This window comes from Eupeodes corollae, chromosome 2 (assembly GCF_945859685.1).
Source record: "Eupeodes corollae chromosome 2, idEupCoro1.1, whole genome shotgun sequence".
In the NCBI taxonomy this organism is placed as follows: Eukaryota; Metazoa; Arthropoda; class Insecta; order Diptera; family Syrphidae; genus Eupeodes; species Eupeodes corollae.
The window spans coordinates 76,351,402-76,373,678 of record NC_079148.1 but is presented as its reverse complement, the minus strand read 5'-3'; the positions used below and the strand labels follow the sequence as shown (position 1 = coordinate 76,373,678).

General features: G+C 39.8%; 1 protein-coding gene across 1 annotated transcript; it reads right to left on the bottom strand.

Moving 5' to 3' along the window:
- Positions 1 to 623: 623 nt before the first annotated feature.
- Positions 624 to 10,904, bottom strand: LOC129947797 (ras-related protein Rab-18). The gene is made up of 3 exons (XM_056058494.1): positions 10,752 to 10,904; positions 816 to 1,248; positions 624 to 732 (listed from the first exon to the last, which is right to left on the bottom strand). The coding sequence occupies exons 1-3, from the start codon at positions 10,814 to 10,816 to the stop codon at positions 640 to 642; spliced, it is 591 nt and encodes a 196-aa protein (XP_055914469.1). The 5' UTR covers positions 10,817 to 10,904; the 3' UTR covers positions 624 to 639.
- Between the last annotated feature and the right edge of the window lie 11,373 nt (positions 10,905 to 22,277).

Genomic DNA, 22,277 nt, shown 5'->3' with positions numbered 1-22,277 from the left:
GACTTTAGAGACTTATGTTAATTCAATTAAATTGTATTGACTTTGGTGAAAATTTTCCGAGTCTTCTTGGAATCTTACTTGATCTTATTTCGTATGTCGAAAGGAGGAATATCTTAAAAATTTACAAGCTTATGCACAAATTAAAAGAAAAAATTATGAAAAAAGTCGATGAATAGAATTTAGCACTCTTTTTTACAAAATCGTATAAAAAGTCGCTCAAAATCATCTCCAAATATCTTCACATTAAAAACACATTTGAAAATTACAATAAAATGTGTTTATTATTTATTCTTTGAATTTTAACAAAGCAGTATGATATCAAAAGTAAATAATCATTTTATATAGTATATACAAACTGTGTTGAATTACAATTAACAATAATTATATACCTTAGATATTGTTTTTGTTTTGGGTTTATTTTGTATGAGTTTATTTACTTATGATTAAAACAGATAAAATTGTATGACCGTTATAATTTATAATGTATTTAAATTATAAATTGTACGTATGTATACAAAATACCAAACGAATAAAACGTAACAAAATAATTTGCTTAACTTAATATTTAGACTAATATATGTATATTATACCCTATGAACAGAAATTGTTTGTATTTATAATGATTTGTTTTTATAAATATTAACATCTGCATGTTGATTCAACGGCCTGTTCTCCCTCTGCAACATTGATACCATTACTTAAGCCCATTTCGAAATCATCGGAGTTTATCGTCTTAAAGAAGGAAGAAGTAAATGAGAGTATTTAAAAAATAGTTCACTACAATTATTAAACAATATATTTTTGAGTGTACTTACTTTTCGCACAATTTCTTCAAACACATCTGCAACTGAAACATTATTTTTAGCCGAAGTTTCTAGAAACAGCGAGCGATGTTTCTTAGCAAACAAAACACCCTCTTCTCTGGTGATTGCACGTTCCATGTCAATTTTATTGCCCACGACCATGGTGGGTACATTACGATTGTTGCTGTAGTTCTCCAATTCCAACAACCATGATTCTAATTTTTGAAGAGATTCTCGACTTGTGATGTCATAGACCAATATGGCACACTTGGCATTCCTATAGAAACTGGGTGTAAGACTGCGGAATCGTTCTGCGCCAGCAGTATCCCATATGGCAAGCTTGAAATCAACTCCATCGATATTCATCAATTTGGTTTTGAAATCAACGCCTATGGTGACATCGTGATTATCATCGAACTCGTTGTCAACAAAACGACGAATCAAGCTATACAAAAGAAGCATTAAAAAAAATGAAGAAGTTTTAATAAAAAGGTCAAAGCAAATTTACTTTCAGAACTAAATAATTTAAATTACTTTAGGAAATAAATTAAATTAAAAGCTTGCAGATTATAGATTGTCATTTAAAGAGTCAATGAGTATAGAAAATTTGTTTAATTTTCACTCTCTTATGCTTTTACCGCCATAATTAGCTCTGCCAAGGTTAGGTTAGAGTGGCTGTCTAGATATCATTGACACACGTAGACCTCAAGGGTCCATTGTGATACCACTAATGAGGTTACTCATGGGAGAGTAATGAATTTAAACAAACCATTTTGTGCTTTTAATAAAGTTAGAGAGACGTTTTGTGTCAATATTTGCCAGTTCACTGGTATTATCGAAGAAGGGATTACCGAGAAAGTAATTCCTTCTAATGGAGAGTGCTGGACATGTACATAGAAGGTGTTGGACTGTTTCCTCTTCCTCCTCGTCCATGCAGCTTCTACAGAAGTCATTTGTGTAGACCCCTAGCCTCAGAGCATGTCTACCTATGAGGCAGTGTCCCGTTATTACTCCAATTGTAGAGCTTATACTTTGTCTGCTTAGTGCTATCAAGCCTTTTGACCGTTTTAAGTCAATACTTGGCCATATTTGCTTGGTTGCCAGGCAGGTGGTACTTTGTGACCACCTAGTATTTGTTGTTTCTAAAGCATATTGCTTGAGAAGATATTTGCATGTAGCAAGTGGTGTTCCTATATTATGTTTTTGTCTAACATAAGGCAGAAGTGTTCCGTTTTTGGCGAGCTCATCGGCTTTGCAATTTCCCGGAATGTCTCTGTGGCCCGGCACCCAAATGAGGTGAATGTTAAACTGTTCCGTCATCTCCTTCAGAGATGATTGACAATCGTGGACTGTTCGAGAGTTTGTGGAGACAGACGCGAGAGATTTAAGAGCGGCTTGGCTGTCCGAGAAGATTCGTATATCCTTACAAGATATAACGTTTTCTTTGAGCCAGGATAGTGCTTCTTTTATCGCCATTACTTCTGCCTGGAACACACTACATTGATTGGGAAGTCTATAGGATAGACTGAGATTCAGTTGTTCTGAAAAGATACCACTTCCAACTCCGTGATCGGTCTTTGAACCGTCAGTGTAGAAGTGTACCGCATCGTCTTCCAGGGGTCCCTCTTCTTCCCAGGAGGATCTTGAAGGGATGGACACATGGAATCTTTTACCAAATACCATTTTTGGGGTGGTATAGTCTAAGCGATCTGGGATAGATCTGAAATTATCTAGAATGGTTGTATGTCCAGTATTGTTACTGGTCCATTGAGAGGTGGCTCTAAGCCTTACACATGAGTTGGCAGCCACCTTTTTAGAGAAGATGTCAAGTGGTGTTAGGTTTAAAAGCACTTACAGTGCTGCGGTTGGTGTTGTGCGAAGTGCTCCTGTGATGCACATACCTGCTGACCGCTGGACTTTAATGAGTTTATTTAGATTTACCATCTTATCCAGTGCAGTCCACCATACGACGGCTCCATAAATGAGTATCGGCCTGATTACCGAAGTGTATAGCCAGTGGGTTATTTTTGGGGAGAAGCCCCATTTTGATCCTATGGCCTTTTTACAAGAAAAAAGCGCTACAGTAGCCTTTTTGACTCTTTCATCAATATTTGCCTTCCAATTTAGTTTTTTGTCTAAAATGAGGCTCAAATATTTAGCTTGGTCGGAAAAGCTTAATGGTATTCCTTTAATTCCTTCCTTTTAGCTCTGCCAAATAAAGTGTAAATTTATTCTTAAGCTAGCGTGAGTGAGATTGAAATTCAATTGACAACAAATAGATGGACATGAAATCGATTTATTCAATACATCAGATATAAAGCAGAACTGCAAATAGTTTTTGCGACCTGAAACAGAGGTAAGTCATAAAAGTCTATCAGGCGAGAGCAAAGTAAGTGTTTATATCAATAAGCCATAATTTTGAGTCTAGTACAACAACAAGGTAAGAAAAACATAATTCTTTATTCCAACGTGTCGATTCCAACATACGTTTGCAAGACACATTGTTTTAAATTCACTTACTTACTTAAGGTGGCGGTACAGTCCTGTGTGAACTAGTGCCTAAAATCAACAATCTTCTCCATCTAGCTCAGTGCCTAGCTAGATGTCTCTAGCTTAGTGCTCCAAGTTGGGTGAGGTCATTTTCCACTTGTGCGCGCCACCTGATTCGCGGTCTTACTCTTCTGCGCTGTCCTCCGGGTGTGGATTTGAAGACTTTCCGGCCGGAGAATTGGTTTCCATGCGCTCTACGTGACCCAGCCATCTTAGTGGTTGGACTATTACCCTTCTGGCTAAGTCTACGTCGCTGTACAGCCCGAACAGCTCGTCGGTCCATCTTTTTCTTTACTCCCCTTCGATGCATACGGGACCGTAGATCACACGAAGAACTTTTCTCTCGAAGCGACCCAAGGTGCTTCCATCCGCTTATGTCATAGTCCATGCTTCTGCACCGTATAACAGGACGGGGATGATAAGGGTCTTAAATAGCAACGCTTTGGTCCCTCGAGAGAGGACTTTACCACTCAGTGTTGTATGTCCTTTCGTGACGACAGCATGTACTTTGTTTTGCCTTCATTAACCGTTAAACCCATTTTTGCCGCCTCTGCCTCAATACTCACAAAAGCCCCATTGACATCACGCTGAGTTCTTCCGATTATGTCATTGTCATCAGCATATGCTAGTATTTGGAAAGGCTTTTGAAAGATAGTGCCTCTAGTATTGACGTGTGAGCTATGCACTATTCAAGCACGATGTTAAAAAAATCACATGACAGCGCATCACCTTGTCTAAAAGCTTTTTTGACATCGAAAGGTTCTGTTAAGTTTTTTCCAACCTTTATGGAGGAGCGTGAATTCTCCATGGTCATCCTGCACAAACGGACGAGTTTGGCGGGGATGCCAAAACTAGACATGGATCTATACAGCTCGTCCCTGTAGATGCTGTCATATGCGGCCTTGAAATCGATGAAAAGATGGTGGGTGTCGATTTGGTGTTCTTGGGATTTTTCCAGGATCTGCCGTAATGTGAATATTTGATCAACTGTGGACTTTCCTGGTCTAAAACCAGACTGACAAGGGCCTATCAGGTTATTGACGATGGGCTTTAGAAGTTCACATATTACGGCAGAGAAGATTTTATAGGCGATGTTAAGTAGACTGATTCCTCTATAGTTGGTTCAGTTTAGAGGGTCTCCTTTTTTCAGGATCGGGCTAACAATACTGAGGTTCCATTCATCGGGCATGCTAAGTTGGTGCATACTCCTAACCAACTTATCTCCAGCTGTTTTAAAGAGCTCGGCATTCAAGCCATCCGCTTTATTAGATTAGATATGGCAGTCTTTACTTCGTCTAAGTCGGGAGGACGGGATTGTTTACTTTCGTCGTCTATTTTGAATGGATCATCCTGCCTGACAGCGGAATTCAGTTCGTCGTCGCCGTTATGCAGTCTGCAGAAGTGGTCCTTCCACATCCTCAGCATTGACTGCGGTTCCACTACGATGTTTTCACTTTCGTCTTTGCAGCCTTCGGTTCTAGGTTTATGTACCTGTAAATTTCGTTTCACCTTTTCATAAAACTTTCGAACTTCATTCCTGCTTTTAAACCTCTCAACATCTTCGACCGCAAGCTTCTCATGCCCTCTCTTTTTCCTTCTGAAAAGCCGGTTTTCCTCTCGCTTCTTCTGCTCATAGAGCTCATAAGCAGCTCTCGTCCTTTTATGCAGCGCCGCTTTGCATGCCTGTTGTTTGGCTGCCTGCCGACATTCCTCATCAAACTAAGGGTTCCTTGTTGGTGGCTCCTTGAAATCCAGCACATCAGAGGCGGCTTGCCTGATTGCATCTTGGAAATGTTGTCACTGGTTTCCGAAACAGAGAACTTCGAGAGAGGTTACTTGTAACTCGGTCGGAAAAGGATTTGGCGATCTCTGGCGATTGTAGCCGTTCGACGTTGTACCTTCTCCCAGCACCTCCCTGTTTTGCCTTGGGTCTGGAAATCCGAAGTGCTACCTTGGCTACAACGAGGTAGTGGTCCGAGTCGATGTTAGCTCCTCGGAAAGTTCGTACATCCATAATGCTGGAAGCGTGTCTGGCGTCGATCGCAATATAGTCAATCTGGTTGACGGTAGATTGATCTGGAGAACTCCAAGTTCTTTTGTGAATGTTGAGGTGTGGAAAACGCGCACTGGCTACCATGACGTTTTCTCCGTAGCAAAATCTATGAGTCTGAATCCATTGTCGTGCAGGCTGTTTTTCCCAATTATTCCACCAAAGATGTCTTCCCTTCCTAGCTTGGCTTTAAAATCGCCCAGGACTATTTTAATATCGTAGCTAGGACACTGCTCATATGTTTTGTCTAAGAGCTTGAAGAACTATCTTTAGTGTTATCATCTTTCTCTTCTATGGGAGCGTACGCGCATATCAGGCTAATGTTGCCGAATTTACCTTGATGCGTATGGTCGTGAGGCGCTCAATGATGGACCTATAGCTCAAGACGTCTTGCCTAAGTCTGGCTCCAATGACGAAGCCGCATCCATATAAGCGCTGTTGGTTTCCGTTGTAGCAGTCACCTAAATGTCGCAGTTTTTCATCCTCTTTTTGCCCGGCCCAACCTATCGTATTTCCTGGACGGCGGTGGTATCTGCTTTTTAGTGGTCTAGGGCCTCCGCTAATTTTTCGGCCGCACGTGGTCTGTTAAGGGACCTAACATTCCACGTGCATACCCGAAGTTCGTTGTCCTTAATTCGTTTGCGTAGGTTGTCAGCAGTAAATCCGTCGCCGGATAAAACCGCTCCTTATAGGCCTGGGATCCGAATAAGTCGAAGAGGCCCTATAAGGTGTTCACTAACTAGCTCAACCTTACTGGAATTGTAGACGGCACCGTTGATTCCATCTTGGGAATTCCTCCGCTGCCGTCTGGATTAGGAGAGGTGCCTTAGTGGAAACACCTCTCCCCCGCTCTCTTGTTTGCTGGCCCCAACAACTTTCCACTGGGGTTAGAACCCAATCTCCAGTTGAGGTACTAGGCACCCGATGTTCATCGAGGGGAGGTGAGAGTAGGAGTTGATAGACAGAGGTGTTCTTTGAGAAAAACCTTTGGACGCATGTGTCCTCTTGAATGCACATGTCTACCATTTTAGGATTTCCTATTAGACAGTGTCCGTTTATGACACCTATTATCGAGCCTATATCCGATCTGCTTAGAGATAGCCAGCACCTTGATCGCTTTTGTTGTGATGTTGTGATGTTGTTCCACCTGATGTTTGTCTTCCTCATAGCGTCTTGCATTAGCAACAATTTACAAGTAGCGATTGGTATGCCAGTTTGTGCCAAACGTGGTAAGATGATCTGCACTGTACCGTTTCTGGCAAATTCATCTGTCTTACAGTTACCTGGAATGTCTCTATGGCCCGGCACCCAGCAAAGGTGAATATTAAACTAATGTTCCATCTCCATTAGAGATGATTCACAGTATAGAGTTATAGAGTTTGTAGAGACAGATTCCAGAGATTTGATAGCAGCCTGGCTATCTGAGAAAATACGGATATCAGATGTTGATATCATTTTTTCTTTAAGCCAGGATAAGATTTCTTTTATTGCCAATAGTTCTCCGCCTGGAACACGCTACAATAATTGAGTAGGTGGAATGAGAGGCTTTATTTCAGTCGTTCAGAGTACACTCCTCCACCAAAACCTTCTTTTGTTTTTGAAGCATCTGTATTAAAATGGATTGACTCATCTTCCAGGAATGTCCTATCCTCCCAGAAAGATCTGAGAGTTATATTAATCTGGAAGTTTCTGTCGAATTGCAGTTGAGGGATAGTCTGTGTGCTTTGGAATTGATTCTAAATACCTAAGGGTTACGGAGTGGCCAATGTTGTTGTTAGTCCCCTGCGACGAAGCTTTGAGGCGCATAGCAGAGCTTGCAGCTATTTGTTTGCTAGATATGTCAAGAGGTGTTAGGTAGAGTAAGGTGTCTTGTGCCGCAGATGGGGTCGTGCTTGGTTAACTCTTCGATATATTGAATTTTTAAATAACTAGGCCCTTTTTGTTTTATTTTTTAAACTTGAATCAACCCATGGCTGGCTACTATTTAAAGTTTTTAATACACGCAATGGAATCGAATTTAAAATATAATGAAATAAGATTTCATAAAATTATTTCATCTAAACACAAATTTGAAAATAAATACGTCCCACTTAATTTCAAGTAATAAGTTTAAAAGCTGAATAAAGTCACATTTTTTAAAGTCAAGTCGATACCATTTTTATATAAGTTAAAGACTTTGCATACACATAAATTTAGTGAATTTCCAAGCTTCTATTGAGAATGCCACTATAATGTCTAGTCTTTTGCAGTAGATTATTAGAGAAGTAATTTTTCATAAGATTGTGCTACAATCACGAATTGTTATTTACTGAAACATATTGCCTTAAATGCACTGTCGCTGCGCATTAAAAAAAAAGTTTTGTTGTGTGTATTGGGGTGCCTGCACCATGGCGGATAGGGTAGTTGGTAATTGCCTAAAACTTGTTTTAGGCCTTCAATGTAACTTTCTTGCCATTTCGAAGTTCTTGCTTTACCTCCTCTTGGTGTCCCCGGGCAATTATTTGTGTATCCCTATATACAGAAGTATATATATAAGTATGCAAAAATTGCAAGGGCGAAGTCCCGACTCTTCAGGATAGGTTACGGAGATTAGCATTCTTCGTGACTGAACTCAATTCCGCTACGGAAACCGAAGATACTCCTCGGATAGTTAATGATAACTCGTTGGATACTTTTGGCTATTATACCCGGACACGGATTGGTTTTTGGAATGTGAGGACGCTTCTGGACGCAGGACATGAAGGTCCTCACAATGCCAGATTACTTCAATTAGAGAGAGAATTAATGCGGTATAGGATAGATATTTTAAGGTTAGGCGAAGTGCGATGGTTGGGATCGGGAAAATACAAGTCACCGACACATAACACTGTACTGCTCTACGATCCAGGACACGCTCGAGAAGCTGGAGTTGGGTTACTCCTTACAGAAACGGCTGATGAAGAGAATTAATGTTTTTATAGTCAACTAGGATCCGCCTACTACAACAACACAACCCGCGGAGATATTATTTTGGTTATGGGAGACCTCAATGCTAAGGTTGGCAGTAACAACAACGGGCTAAGGCATGTGATGGCTGTTCACGGAGTCGGCAATTGCAATGATAATGTGAGAGGTTCTTTGACTTCTGCAACGCAAACAGCCTTGTGATTGGTGGCAATATGTTTGAAAACAAACTCTGTCATAAAATTAGCTGCTTGTCGATGGACAGGCAAGTGTCTTCCAACCAAATTGACCACTTCGCGATTAGCTGACGCTTTAGTAGCAGTCTCTTGGATGTAATAAACAGAAGAGGCGCCGATATGGAACATGTTCGTGACCACCACTTAATGATAGCTACCCTAAGATTGCGTACAGTTACAGTTCGAATATCCAACTAGATAAAAAGCTCAACATCGCTAGACTAAAGGATCTCACGACCCGTCAACAATTTAGGGACCACCTGTAAAACGAAATGAGAACAATCAGCACAGTACATGACGACATCAAACACCATTGAAATGCTCTGAAAAATGTTTTCATTTCAACGCAAGAAGCAGTAGATGTTGCAAACAGGTGGGACAGCAGGACCGTTTACATTAAAAAAAAAAACAAATAGCTGACCGGTGCACACAACTCAAAGCAACACCTCGTGAAAGAACTAGAAATTACTGTGATAAGTTCGGTGGATGAGCAAGTCAGAAGGTGAAAAGAACACGTTTCCTCGGTTTTAAACCGAGTGTTTGCAAACAACGTGCAGCCGATATCGTCTGAAGCTCCTAAAGAAACTAATCCCCGAATCCGCATTGCAGTAAAGATGAGATCGTCAAGCTCCCATAATAAGGAGATTTTACAAAGTGCGAAAACTGGAGAGGAGTTTGCGTTCTACCTGCCGTTGCCAAAGTAGTAGCTAAAGTCATACTGGAATGCATCAGAGAACACCTTGAAACCACACTCAAAGCCGAACAAGCTGGATTCCTGGCTGGATCCTCCTGCATTGATCATATCATGACCCTGCGGATCATTATTGAACAGTGCGTTGAATATCGATCACCACTACACCTTTGATAGGGTTAACAGGAAGTATATCTGGTTAGCTTTGCGGAAGAGAGGCATCCCAGAAAAACTAATTGCCATTATTACGATGGTAGGTTGTCAGATGATTTTGAAATCCGAAGCGGAGTCAGACAGGGCTGTATTCTATCGCCAATATTGTTTTTGTCGGTGATAAGCGATGTACTGCGCTCAGCTCTGTTAGGTAGCGGAGGGATCCAATGGACTTTGACATCCTATTTAAAGCACTTGGATTACGCGGAAGACCTTTGCTTAATTTTTATAGGATAATGGATCTCCATAAGATGAGAACAAGTGTGGAGAGGGAAGCAGAAGTTGTGGGGCTGAAAATTAATTATGTTGTTAAAAATTTGGAGGAATAACTCTATCAGCTTAAGAACAAAGCTACGACTGTTTCGCACAAATCTCAAACGTGTGCTTTTTTATGGGTGCAGCACCAAAAACTCTTCCCAGATGAAGTTATTTTGGGATCTATTAGCAAACAAAATTTTTGTTCGACCAAATATCTGTGGATTTTCAAAGAACAGCTCTTTTGCGGGAAAGATACAATTAATGCGAAGTGCAAACATCATTTAAAAGAAAATACTTCAAAGATCTCAAGGGTAAAACGTTGACCAAACTTGGTAGCATGATGGAAAATTTAATTCGTTTATACATTTGCAAGCATGCAACAAATAAACAAACGTTGTTTAAATCAACAAATTCATGGATAATAATTAAGTTTTCAATATAACCAGACATTAATCACTTGTGAAAGGTTTTACCTAAATATTTGTACAATAAATCTTTATAATTATTTATTTTTTCTCATATTTTCTCCCTGAAATCAAATAAGTTTCCTATGCACCTATGTAGGTACATACCTACAGCACACTGATCCCCAAATATTGTGTCTATTAAAATAGATTTCTGGTTGCGTGCATCCCATATTGCTGTTTTCATTTTTAGAACATAAACAATAAGGAATAGGAAATACTTTTACTCCACCGATGATTCACAAAGTTTTCGAGAATTAATCCAATTTGGTGGAAGGCGTAGGTAGGATGGACAGACACTCATTTTATTATAACATAGGTACTCCATAATCATAGGAAATATTCTAGTTGATTTTGGTTTCAAATGCAGAACGTAAATGTGGTGAAAGAAAAACATAAAGCAAGCTCCATTTAAGGGAATAGCCTTCAACTCTAAAAATGACAATGAAAAAATAAACTATCCAAGATTTTTTTTTTATATCAATTAATTTAAAAATAAAACAAATGATTATCGTTATTTGCATTTATTTACATTATACGCACCTTGATTTTCCAACGCCACTCTCGCCAATTATTAGAATTTTTATTATTCGCCCATTATCGCCCATTGTCTCGTTTTGTTTATACACAATTGCGTATTATTCGATAAGAATCTTTATCAAGAAATGTTGATTCAAAATTTTGCAGTATAATATAAGGCAAAGGCAAAATATATGTTAATAAAAATGCAATAAATTTACTTTAATTTTATTTTTGCTATGTACATATGATATGACTATGACGTTATTTCTTTTGAGTTTTGAAGTGTAGTAAATGTCAAAATTATATCGGTAAGGTAGTGTGTAGATGATAAAGGCAGTTTCTAGAAAAATGGATGTGTTCAAAGAAAAAGCAATTGTGAATTAATAGGGTGATACTGAAAATTGAATGGTGTTTATATTTCTATTTCTGATTTTTTAATCTCAAGCTCTTGAAAACGGCTAAATTATATATTATAATCCAAAGCAAATTTAATAATTTCATAATCTTATTTCCACAATTGTTTTAATGAAAATATGTACATCAAGCAATACAATAATTGCATAGTTTTATTTTGTCATAATATAAAACCATAATGTCTTTTAAATTGCAAATCAATATTTAAGGACGATCATAAAAACAATCTTACTTACTTACTTACTTAAGGTGGCGCTACAGTCCTGTGTGAACTAGGGCCTCACCCAACAAACTTCTCCATCTAGCTCGGTCCCTAGCTCGATGTCTTCAGTTTCGCGCTCCAAGTTGGGTGAGGTCACCTTCCACTTGTGCGCGCCACCTGATCCGCGGTCTTCCTCTACTGCGCTGTCCTGTGGGTGCGGATTCGAAGACTTTCCGGCCGGAGCATTGGTTTCCATGCGCTCTACGTGACCCAGCCATCTTAGTCGTTGGACTTTTACTCTTCTGGCTAAGTCTACGTCGCTGTACAGCCCGTACAGTTCGTCGTTCCATCTTCTATTCCACTCCCCTTCGATGCATACGGGACCGTAGACCACACGAAGAACTTTTCTCTCGAAGCGAACCAAGGTGCTTTCATCCGCTTTTATCATGGTCCATGCTTCTGCACCGTATAGCAGGACGGGGATGATAAGGGTCTTATATAGCAACACTTTGGTACCTCGAGAGAGGACATTACCACTTAATTGCTTTCTTAGTCCAAAGAAACAGCGGTTAGCAAGAGTTATTCTGCGTTTGATCTCAGCGCTGGTGCTGTTTTCTGCGTTTACAGCGGAGCCTAGGTAGACGAAGTCCTTGACTACCTCAAAGTTACGTCTGTCGATTGTGACGTTTTGACCAAAACGTCGGTGTTGTATGTCCTTTCTAGACGACAGCATGTACTTTGTTTTGCCCTCATTATCCGTTAAACCCATTTTTGCCGCCTCTGCCTCAATACTCACAAAAGCCCCATTGACATCACGCTGAGTTCTTCCGATTATGTCAATGTCATCAGCATATGCCAGTAATTGGACAGACTTTTGAAAGATAGTGCCTCTAGTGTTGACGTGTGAGCTCTGCACTATTCTTTCAAGCACGATGTTAAAAAAATCGCATGACAGCGCATCACCTTTTCTAAAACCTTTTTTGACATAAAAAGGTTCTGTTAAGTTGTTTCCAACCTTTATGGAGCAGCGTGAATTCTCCATGGTCATCCTGCACAAACGGACGAGTTTGGCGGGGATGCCAAAACTAGACATGGCTCTATACAGCTCGTCCCTGTAGATGCTGTCATATGCGGCTTTGAAATCGATGAAAAGGTGGTGGGTGTCGATTTGGTGCTCTTGAGTTTTTTCCAGGATCTGCCGTAATGTGAATATTTGATCAACTGTGGACTTTCCTGGTCTAAAACCACACTGATAAGGACCTATCAGGTTGTTGACGATGGGCTTTAGACGTTCACATATTATGGCAGAGAAGATTTTATAGGCGATGTTAAGTAGACTTATTCCTCTATAGTTGGTGCAGTTTAGAGGGTCTCCTTTTTTCAGGATCGGGCAAACAATACTGAGGTTCCATTCATCGGGCATGTTTTCTTCCCACCATATCTTACAGATAAGTTGGTGCATGCTCCTAACCAGCTTATCCCCAGCTGCTTTAAAGAGCTCGGCATTCAAGCCATCTGCTATAGCGGCTTTATTAGACGTCAGCTTAGAAATGGCAATCTTTACTTCGTCTAAGTCGGGAGGACGGGATTGTTGGCTTTCGTCGTCTATATCGAATGGGTTATCCTGCCTGACAGCGGAATTCAGTTCTTCATCGCCGTTGTACAGTCTGCAGAAGTGGTCCTTCCATATCCTCAGCATTGACTGCGGTTCTAGTATGATGTTTCCACTTTCGTCTTTGCAGCCTTCGGTTCTAGGTTTGTGAATTTCGTTTCACTTGTTCATAAAACTTTCGAACCTCATTCCTGCTTTTATACCTCTCAACATCTTCGACCGCACGCTTCTCATGCCCTCTCTTTTTCCTTCTGAGAAGTCGGCGTTCCTCTCGCCTCTTCTGCTCATAGAGCTCACGAGCAGCTCTCGTCCTTTTATGCAGCGCCGCTTTGCGTGCCTGTTGTTTGGCTGCATTTGCCTGCCGACATTCCTCATCAAACCAGGGGTTCCTTGCTGGTGGCTGTTTGAAACCCAGCACATCAGAGGCGGCTTCTCTGATTGCATCTTGGCAATGTTGCCACTGGTTTTCGATACATTGTGTTGGCGGCAGTGAACGTCGAGAGAGGTTACTTGTAACTCGGTCGGAAAAGGATTTGGCGATCTCTGGCGATTGTAGCCGTTCGACGCTGTATCTTCTCGCAGCACCTCCCTGTTTTGCCTTGGGTCTGGAAATCCGAAGTGCTACCTTGGCTACAACGAGGTAGTGGTCCGAGTCGATGTTAGCTCCTCGGAAAGTTCGTACATCCATAATGCTGGAAGCGTGTCTGGCGTCGATCGTAATATGGTCAATCTGGTTGACGGTAAAATGATCTGGAGAAGTCCAAGTTCCTTTGTGGATGTTGAGGTGTGGAAAACGAGTACTGGCTACCATGACGTTTCGCCCCGCAGCAAAATCTATGAGCCTGAATCCATTGTCGGAAGTGTTGTCGTGCAGGCTGTTCTTCCCGATTATTCCACCAAAGATGTTTCCCTTCCTAGCTTGGCATTAAAATCACCCAGGACTATTTTAATATCGTAGCTAGGGCACTGCTCATATGTTTTGTCTAAGAGCTCGAAGAACATATCTTTGGTGTTGTCGTCTTTCTCTTCTGTGGGGGCGTGCGCGCATATCAGGCTAATGTTGCCGAATTTAGCCTTGATGCGTATGGTCATGAGGCGCTCATTGATGCACCTATAGCTCAAGACTTCTTGCCTAAGTCTGGCTCCAATGACGAATCCGCATCCAAATAAGCGCTGTTGGTTTTCGTGGTAGCAGTCACCATAGTAAATATCGCAGTTTTTCATCCTCTTTTTGCCCGGCCCATCCCATCGTATTTCCTGGATGGCGGTGATATCTGCTTTATATCGTTCTAGGGCCTCCGCTAATTCTTCGGCCGCACGTGGTCTGTTAAGGGACCTAACATTCCACGTGCATATCCGAAGTTCGTTGTCCTTTATTCGTTTGCTTTGGTTGTCAACAGTAAATCCGTCCGTATCCGAGGCTTGTTGGTGCTTCGCAACTTTGAAAGCTTTTACGTGGCCAGGAAGTCACCCCGACGCACAACCCCCAAACTGGAGGGCCAGATCCTAAGTATAACTCCAAGGATGGGGAGCCGGATAGAACAGCCCCTTACAGGCCTGGGCTCCGAATAAGTCGAAGAAGCCCTATAAGGTATTCACTAAGTAGTTCAACCGTACTGGAACTGTAGACGCCACCGTTGATTCCATCTCGGGAATTCCTCCGCTGCCGTCTGGATAAGGAGAGGTGCCTTAGTGGAAACACCTCTCCCCACCTCTCTCGTTTGCTGCCCTCAACAACTTTCCACTGGGGTTGGAACCCAATCTCCAGTTGAGGTACTAAGCACCCGATGTTCACCACGTGGAGGTGAGAGTAGGAGTTGATAGACAGAGGTTGGTTTTAAGAAAAACCTGTGGACGCTTGTGTCCTCTTGAATGCACATGTCTACCATTTGAACATCAAAATAAAAACAATCTAACAGTAACAATACAAAAGTATCTTATTGGCAGATGAAGTGGCTAATAGCATAGACAACTGACAGATAACAATGTACTATCCGGAATGCAACGATGTTGTTAATTTCTTTCTTTAATCAATATGGATGTTCTTTTTCATACACTACAGGATGAGTCAAAAACAATCGAATAAGTAAAAAAAAGCTGGGAACAGATGAACACTAATAACTTTCTATCCTGTCTGTCAATTTGTCTTGCTTGAAACTTGAACAAAATGTTCATTTCAATATTTTGTGTGAGATAAATAATTTCAAGTCACTATCTTTCTTTGTTCTCCTAATATTTGAGTGAAAGCCCATTTCTTATCAGTTTTTTGTTGTTCTTGTAGGTTTTTGTGTTTTGTTAAGAAAGTTGTCCTTTAATTTTTACCAATTATCTAAATTTTTATGTACATTTGAATCTTAATGAATAAAACTGTCTGTCGATTTTTATAAAAAAATTACTGAAATTCGAAAACAATATTTTCTATAAGATAAAATGACCTTGAAGCCAATATCTTCAATTTTTTAAAATATATTTGAGTCGATAATCAATTTTTACCAAGTTTTCGTAATGTTTTTTAAATGTTTTTATTATTTGTAAAAAAAAAACTGTTAATTTGATAATAACAATATTGTTACCGACTTCAATTAAATTTTACATTATATATTGTTACGTGATACCAAACTAGTTTATTTTTGTAAAAAAATCGAATTAACTGTTTTTTATAAATACAAAAAGTGAACAAAAATATTGGTCACCTCGAATATTTCACACACAAAAACTGATTTTATCTCCAAAATAATTTTGTGCTATATATATATATATATAATAATATATAATACTAACGTTTAAAAGTTGGTAAACATTGAAATAAAAATCGACTCAAATATCTTTTCAAATGTTGTGTTCAAACTTATTTTATCTTGGAAAATATATTGTTGTCACCTTTAAAAATTTTGAGAATAATCGAATTGACAGTTTTTTTTACAAAAAATAAAAACCTAAAAAAAACTATACTAAGAGTTGGTAAAAATTGATTTTCGACTGAAATGTCTTTTCAAAAATCATAAAAATTTGCTTCAAACTAATTTTATCTCACAAAAAATATTGATTCTGACATTTGGTAATTTCTTTAATAGAAATAAAACAGTTTCTTATAAAAAATTAAAACCTACAAAAAATAGTACGGTTTTCGATATGTTGTAAATAATAGAAGATAATATTGACTTCAAATTAATTTTATTCATTTAATTTGTATTTATATATTTATCGAAGAAATACAAGTGTTTAAGAAATGCTACAAAAATTGGTAAAAATTGTTTTTCGAATAAAAATCTAGTTAACCAAAATAGATTTTGAAATCAAAGTCTTTTGTTATATGCAAAACATTGACAATTAAACAGACGACTTTTTAACAAAACTGAATAACCTACAAACCTTTTAAGCAAGACGAATTCGCAGACGTGATAGGAAGTTATCAGTGTAGGTTGCATCCCATCCTCTTTTTAACTTCCCATAGGAAGTTATTGTAATGGGTCCGATTTGTCAAATTGAAAATTTTGACATTTCTCGGCGTTTCAAGGTCCCTAGAGTCGAAATAGAGTCCGTACGCCCGTACGTTCGCGACGTTTTTTTCGTCGTCCATATCTCAAGAAATAGAAGAGATATCGACTTCAAATAAATTTTGTTATACAGATAATAAGGCAGAAAGATGCAGAAAGGGCTCTCAAGAAAATTGCGTGGGTGGTTTTTTTACCATAGCAGTTTGAAGAAAAGGTGAAAATTTTGGTTAACCTTAAATATCTTACGAACCAAAAACGCTAGAGACTTGAATTAAATTTTATATAATAAACTGTAACGTGATATCAAAGAAGTATATTTTTTGAATAAAATCAATATAACAGTTTTTTTTAATAAATCAATAAAACTGAAAAAAAAAAATTGTCAGCTCCAAAATTTTACGACTGAAATATGATTTCATCTCTAAAACAATTTAATGCAACGAAAAAAAATGTTTTCGATATCTGATAAAATTTTGAGAAAAATCGAATTGACAGTTTTTTTTATAAAAAATAGAAATCTAAAAAAAATATTACTCAAAGTTCGTGAAAATTGAATATCGATTCAAATATCTTTTCAAAAACTTGAAATTTAGGCTTCAAGCTTATTTTGTCTTATAAGAATATCTTTTCAAAGCTTTGAGATATTAGCTTTAATTTACTTTTATCTTTCAAAAAATCTTGTTTTCAACATTTAGTTAAAGTTTGAAAAAAATCGAATTGACAGTTTTTTTTACAAAAAATTAAAAACCGAAAAAAAATCAACAAAAGTTGGTAAAAAAATGATTTTCGACTCAAATGTCTTTTAAAAACTTTGAGATAATAGCTTCTTACTAATTTTTTCTTATAAAAAATATTGTTTTCAACATTAGGACAAATTTTGAGAAAAATCGAATTGTCTTCTTCTTAAGGTGGCGCTACAGTCCGGGGCGGACCTGGGCCTCAACCAACAAGCGTCTCCAGCCAGCTCGGTCCCTAGCTAGCTGTCTCCAGTTTCGCACGCCAAGTTGGTTGAGGTCCTCTCCCACCTGGGTGCGCCACCTGAGTCGCGGTCTTCCTCTACTGCGCCGTCCCTCGGGATTGGATTCGAAGACCTTCCGGGCTGGAGCGTTGATGTCCATCCGCTCTACATGACCTAGCCATCTAAGCCGTTGGACTTTGATTCTGCTAACTAGGTCAGTGTCGCTGTACAGCCCGTACAGCTCGTCGTTATATCTTCTCCTCCATTCTCCATCTATGCGTACGGGACCAAAAATCGCCCGAAGAATTTTTCTCTCGAAGCATCCTAAGACGCTCTCATTTTTCTTTGACAGGGTCCAGGCCTCAGCGCCATAAATGAGAACCGGGATGATGAGTGTCTTATAGATGGTGATTTTACATGCTCGAGAGAGGACTTTACTTCTCAATTGCCTTCTAAGTCCAAAGAAGCAGCGATTTGCAAGAGTTATTCTTCGTTTGATTTCAGCGTTGTCTGCATTAATAGCGGTGCCTAGGTAGACAAAGTCCATAACTACCTCAAAGTTACAGCTGTCCATGGTGACGTTTTGTCCAAGACGTCGTCGTTCAGTGTCCTTTTTTGATGACAGCATATACTTGGTCTTGCCCTCATTGACCACTAAACCCATCTTCTTCGCTTCCTTCGCAATGCTCAAAAACGCTCCACTGACATCACGCTTTGATCTTCCAATTATGTCAATATCATCTGCGTATCCAAGTAATTGGATGGATCTTTGGAAGATTGTGCCTCTAGTGTTTACGGTTGAGTTTTGCACAATTCTTTCCAGAACGATGTTGAAGAAGTCGCATGACAGTGCATCGCCTTGTCTAAAACCTTTTTTGACATCAAATGCATCGGTAAGATCTTTTCCGACCTTGATAGAGCAGCGTGCATTCTCCATCGTCATTCTGCACAAACGAATAAGTTTGACAGGGATGCCAAAACTAGACATTGCTCGGTAGAGCTCTTCCCTATAGATGCTGTCATACGCGGCTTTAAAATCGATAAAGAGATGGTGGGTATCGATTTGAAGCTCCTGGGTTTTTTCCAAGATCTGCCGTAGTGTGAATATTTGGTCGATAGTGGACTTTCCTGGTCTGAAGCCACACTGATAAGGACCAATCAGGTTGTTGACGAATGGCTTCAGACGTTCACATAACACGGCAGAGAGGATCGTATACGCAATGTTAAGGAGACTGATGCCTCTGTAGTTGGCGCAGTTTAGAGGGTCTCCTTTCTTATGTATCGGGCACACTATGCTGAGATTCCACTCATCGAGCATGCTTTCTTCCGACCATATTTTGCAGATGAGTTGGTGCATGCTTCGTACCAAGTCATCGCCTGCTGCTTTGAATAGTTCGGCAGCGATGCCGTCAGCTCTAGCAGCTTTGTTTGACTTAAGTTTAGATAAAGCTATCCTCACTTCGTCAAGGTCGGGTAGGCGAAATTGTTGATCTGCGTCGCCGAGGTTGAGTGGTTCTATCTCCCTTACAGCGGAGTTCGGTTCGTCATCGCCGTTATATAATTTGGAGAAGTGATCTTTCCATATTCTCAGCATCGACTGTGGTTCTACTACGATGTTCCCTTGATCGTCTTTACAGGCTTCGGTTCGTGGCTGGTACCCTTGGGAGGTTTTTTTTACCTTTTGGTAAAATTTACGAACCTCATTCCTGTTGTGACATCCCTCTATCTCCTCGATCGCGCGCTTCTCATGCTCTCTTTTTTTCCGTCTAAGAAGCCGGTGTTCCTCTCTCCTCTTCTGCTCGTAGAGCTCGCGAGCAGCTCTAGTCCTTTTGTGCAGCGCCGTTTTGTATGCCTCTTGTTTCGCTGCGTGAGCTTGCCGGCATTCGTCGTCAAACCAGGGGTTTCGCTGTGGTGGCCGTATGAAACCTAGCACTTCAGAGGCGGCATCTCTGATGGCTGCAAGGCAATGTTGCCACTGGTTTTCAATGCTTAATGCAGGAAGCATAGGACTCCTTAGGAGGTTACTAGAGACTCGATCGGAAAAGGACATGGCAGTCTCTTGCGATTGTAGCCGTCTAACGTCGAATCTTCTCACAGTACCTCCTTGTTTTGGCTTGGATCGGGATATCCGTAGCCGTACCTTGGCTACAACGAGGTAGTGGTCCGAGTCAATGTTGGCCTCTCGGAATGTTCGGATATCCTGGATACTGGAGAAGTGTCGTGCGTCGATCGCAATGTGGTCAATCTGGTTGACGGTTGATTGATCAGGAGATTTCCATGTCCCCTTGTGGATATTAAGATGCGTGAACTGCGTACTAGCTACCAGAACGTCTCGCCCCGCAGCGAAATCGACCAGCCTGAATCCGTTGTCGGAGGTGGTGTCGTGCAGGCTGTATCTCCCGATTATGCCACCAAAGATGTCTTCTCTTCCTAGCTTGGCATTAAAATCTCCTAAGACAATTTTAATGTCATAGCCAGGGCACTGCTCATATGTCTTGTCCAAGAGCTCGAAGAATATGTCTTTGGTGTCTTCATCTTTCTCCTCTGTTGGGGCATGCGCGCATATTAGGCTTATGTTGGCGAATTTAGCCTTGATGCGGATTGTCGTGATGCGCTCGCTCACACTGTTGAAACTCAAGACTTTTTGCCTGAGCCTAGTTCCAACAACAAATCACACCCAAATAGACGCTGTCTTTGTTCTCGGTAGCAGTCGCCGTAGTAGATATCGCAGTCTTTTAGTTTGCGTTTGCCCGGTCCATCCCATCGCACTTCTTGGATGGCTGTAATATCTGCCTTGCAGCAGTTTAGGGCTTCCGCTAATTGGTCGGCTGCACGTGGTCTGTTAAGGGACCTAACATTCCACGTACATATCCGAAGTTCGTTGTCCTTATTTCGTTTGCGTGGGTTGTCAACAGTGAATCCGTCCGTATCCGAGGCTTGTTGTTGCTTCGAAACTATGATGTTTTTACGTGGCCAGGAAGTCACCCCGACGGCACAACCCCCAACCTGGAGGGCCAGATCCTTAGTATAACTCCAAGGAAGGGGAGCCGGATGAACCGCTCCTTATAGGCCTGGGCTCCGAATATGTCGAAGAAGCCCTATAAGGTGTTCACTAAGTAGTTCGACCTTACTGGAACTGTAGACGCCACCGTTGATTCTATCTCGAGAATTCGTCCGCTGCCGCCTGGATAAGGAGAGGTGCCTTAGTGGAAACACCTCTCCCCCCCTCTCTCGTTTGCTGCCCCCAACAACTTTCCACTGGGGTTGGAACCCAATCTCCAGTTGAGGTACTAGGCACCCGATGTTCACCGCGGGGAGGTGAGAGTAGGAGTTGATAGACAGAGGTGGGTTTTGAGAAAAACCTGTGGACGCTTGTGTCCTCTTGAATGCACATGTCTACCATTTGAACATCGAAAAATCGAATTGACAGTTTTTTTTAACAAAAAATGTATAAAAGTTGGTAAAAATTGATTTTCGACTCAAATATCTCTTCAAAAATTTTAGATATTGGCTTCAAACTAATTTTATCTTATAAGAAATATTGTTTTTAACATTTGGTAAAGTTTTTAAAAAATTCGAATTGAGTTTTTTTTACAAAAAATAAAACTTAAAAAAAAAACAATATTAAAACTTGGTAAACATTTACTTTCGGCTCAAATAGTTTCTTAAAAATTAAAAATATTGGCTTCAAACTTATTTTATTTCACAGAAAATATTGTTTTCAATATTCAGTAATTTTTATATAAAAATCCAACAGTCCGTTTTTTCATAAAAAATAGTACACAAATTTGGTAAAAATTGATACGAGTACATATAGACAAACATTTAAGAAAGACAAATCGACAGACGGGATGGGAAGTTAAGAGTGTGGGACGCATCCCAGCCTTTTTTTTGGTTTTGTAGTCCATATGTCCACTAGGTCTTGAGATATGGATGACGATAAAAGCTTCCTGAACGTACGAACAGGCACCTCTTTAAAAATCTTTTATTTGGATTTAAGAGACCTCGAAATGTCGAGAAATGTCAAAATTTTCAATTCGTTAAGTTCTATTACAATAATTTCCGTTGGCAAGTTATAAATTATATCCTTACTCAATTATTACAGAAATAGTACAATGTGCAAAAACCCAATTTAAAAAAAACGTATATTAGGTTATTTAAAGTAAAGGAAGTAGTTTTTTTGTCATCCCTTACTTCAATGGTCCTTTTTAAAAGTTTCAGTATCTTTCTTATTTTGAAACGAAATCCCAATTAGTTGTAAGTCTTCACCTGCCATCCATAAACCTATAAAGAACGCTGAGGCATTTTATGCTAAAAGGGTTCCTAACACAAACACGCAAAAAAAAAATATACTCATATGTATAGAAAAGAATAAAAAATAGTGTTAAAAACGGGTATTTCTTAGTTTGAGAACATATATAGTTAAAATCAGAGTTTGGATTCGATATCAAAAGCAAAAATTAACTCTGAAACGAATTATTGAAAAACATAAAAGTATTAAATTTAAGGTTTTTTCAAAACTCGATATTGAGTGAAATGAAGATCCATGTCAACTCATATCTAATGAGGAATCACGAAAGCTAAGTTATGATTTAAACTGTTTTTAGAAGATAAATATTTGTTCTTTGCAAAATCACCAATACAATTTATTGTAAAGGGCAGGGCTGGATTGAGGGGAGGGTAACCGGGGCTTTCACAAACGTGGGGTCCCCACAATAGAGACTTCGGAAATTTGAGAAAAATCATTTATCGGCGTTCGTACCTTGTTGTGGTCATTCTCTAAATTTAGTGGTAAAGGCAGCTACTAATTCTTGTCCATCGGCTGTTCAATTTTTTGATTTCGTGCAGAATTCGTACACGTTTT